General features: G+C 36.1%; 1 protein-coding gene across 1 annotated transcript; it reads right to left on the reverse strand.

Annotated features, from left to right (window-relative positions):
* Positions 1-953: 953 nt before the first annotated feature.
* On the reverse strand, positions 954-1262 carry TbgDal_VI3240 (zinc finger protein; the record flags this gene model as incomplete). Its single annotated transcript, XM_011775829.1, has 1 exon — positions 954-1262. The coding sequence occupies one exon, from the start codon at positions 1260-1262 to the stop codon at positions 954-956; it is 309 nt and encodes a 102-aa protein (XP_011774131.1).
* Positions 1263-2370: the final 1108 nt, after the last annotated feature.

Consider the following 2370-nt stretch of genomic DNA (forward strand, 5'->3'; position numbering starts at 1 on the left):
CTAGTCCTTTCATTCCGTTGAGTTGGCAAGTCGAGAGAACTTTATTCATCATTTGCTTTTTTTTTATTATTTTCTCCTTTTTTTTTGGAGGGGGGGGTTTCATTTTAAGTTTTTTTCTTTGTTCCCAACAACTTTTGATATTAGAAGGGAATTCGTGAAGCAAATATGAAGCCAACGAAAGGGAACTCCCCACACGCGCACACGCCCCGGTCAAATCCACTGCTTTTTCTTTTTCTTTTTTCTTTTTCTTTTTTGCTATCTTCAGTTGATTATTATTATTATTACTATTTTTCCCTTTTTCATTTTTTTTTCGTCTTGGTTTGTAGGAAATTCTCCTTTTCACTGCTTACCACTCACATTTACTTCATCAATTCCTTTTTTTTTTTCCTCCTCAACTTTTTTCCTTCCTTTATTTTACGTCCTCCTCCTCCTTTCCCTTCCCTTTTTCCTTCTGTTCCCCTTAGATTCAAATAGAAAAACAAAAATAAAAATAAACTTAACGAACAACAACAAAAAAAACAAAAAAGAGGAAAGTTTCCTCCATTCATGCGGTATAACACCACAATCACAATCAGAATCACCACACGTACAGATACAAATACGCGCAAATCCAAATACACAAAAAAAAAACACAACGCACAATTTCCCTACTTTTCTTACTTCTTTTTTTTTTATTCTTCAATTAAATCATACCTTTTCCTTTTCCCTCCTTATTTTCCCACTTTTTCTTTTTTCCTCACCCACTCAACCATTTTTTTTTCTCTTTTTTTAAAAAATATTTTCATTCCTTCTTCATTCTTTTCCTCCTTTCGTTTCTTTCTTTCTTTTTATTTTTTTTTTTAAATTATCTTTCCTTCCTACTAATTTCCGATGCAGTTTTTTTTTTCCTTCTTTTTTTCTTTTTTTCTTTTTTTTTTCTATTTTTGTTTTTGTTTTTCCCCTTTCCAAATGTCTCAATCCTCCAACCTTACGCTGTAAAAACTGTACGGATCATGGCGGAAGCGTGAGGCATAAGCGGGTGGGAGAACCATTTCATTTTGCACAGCAGCGCTGTATGGAGGTGGTGGCGGAAGGTCGGGTTTCTCACCATGTGAAAAGGCGCAACGGGACCCAAACGAGCAATGCGCACCGAACCGATAATTACGGCACGGTTGCGTGCGGAATTTGCTGGCGTCAACACCCCTGCGTCCATTACGTGAGCCACTGAAGCTGAGGCTGTTTTCTGACCGCACGTCGGAAAGAGTGGGTGTTGAAATGTGCATTGCCGCTCTCCTTTTTTTTTCTCTCTCTCTTTTTTCTTCTTTTTCTTTTTCTTTTTTTTTTTCCTGTTTTCCTTCCGGGTTATCTCTTCTTGCTTTTTGGTATGTCCTTCGTACCGTATGCTTTTCTAAAGTTTTCCGTGAAGTATTGTTGTTCTTCCTTCTCTTCGTGAATGCTCCTGCTTAACGGTGTTGTCGCCTCTTTAGCTGTATTCAAGGAGTGAATAACAGATAGATGGCTGTAATCCCGAGAAAACTTTTTTTTTTATTGGTGTAAGTTTCGCTTAGTGCTAAAAGAAAAAAAAAAGGTCGGTTGAGGTCTGCTGTGGGAATGGATATCTCCTTCTTATTGCAAAAATAAAGAAAAGAGAAAGAGAAAGAGGAAACGTTTATAAAGAATAACTTCTTCATATGGAAATAATAATAATAATAATGGGAAAATAACACAAAAGGATGAGTGTTTAAAAACATAAGATGATAAACACAAGCGGGAATTGTTGCTGCAAAGATTGAGACAGACCTAGCATTAGTAAGAGGTGAACCATGAGTTGAGTGACATGGAAAACTGACAAACAAATAAAGAAAGAAAAAAACATATTATTTGGCGTTTTTCAGTTACCCATACACCAAAAAAGCAAAATTTCATTTAGTAGAATGACGGGTATGTGTTTCTTCTTGCTCTTTTTCCTTTTTGGTATTATTAATATTACTATAATAATAATAATAATTACTGTTATTATTATTATTATATATTTCTTTTCTTCACTCATTTTTTTTTGCCGACAGATGTTGAAAACAAACAAACAAAAGCAAACAAAGGGACAAACAGTTCCTAACTTCTACTACCCAATATTTTCCTCCTTTCCCTTTCCTATTGCCTCATCCACATAGGCAAACGCACAGCCACACAAACACGAACACAAATAACCAGAAGTGGGCGAGCAGGCGCGACATCCCGGTAACCACCTTTGACCGACTTCAAAAGTTCTTTTTTTTCTTTCCTCATTTTTTTTGTTTCTGAATGTTCTTTTCTTCTCTTCTCTTCCTTCCCCCTCCCTCGGCGTATGCTCCGGATTTCTATGCTTTTTTTTTTCCAAATTCCTCCACTCCG

This window comes from Trypanosoma brucei, chromosome 6 (assembly GCF_000210295.1).
Source record: "Trypanosoma brucei gambiense DAL972 chromosome 6, complete sequence".
Taxonomy (NCBI): Eukaryota; Euglenozoa; class Kinetoplastea; order Trypanosomatida; family Trypanosomatidae; genus Trypanosoma; species Trypanosoma brucei.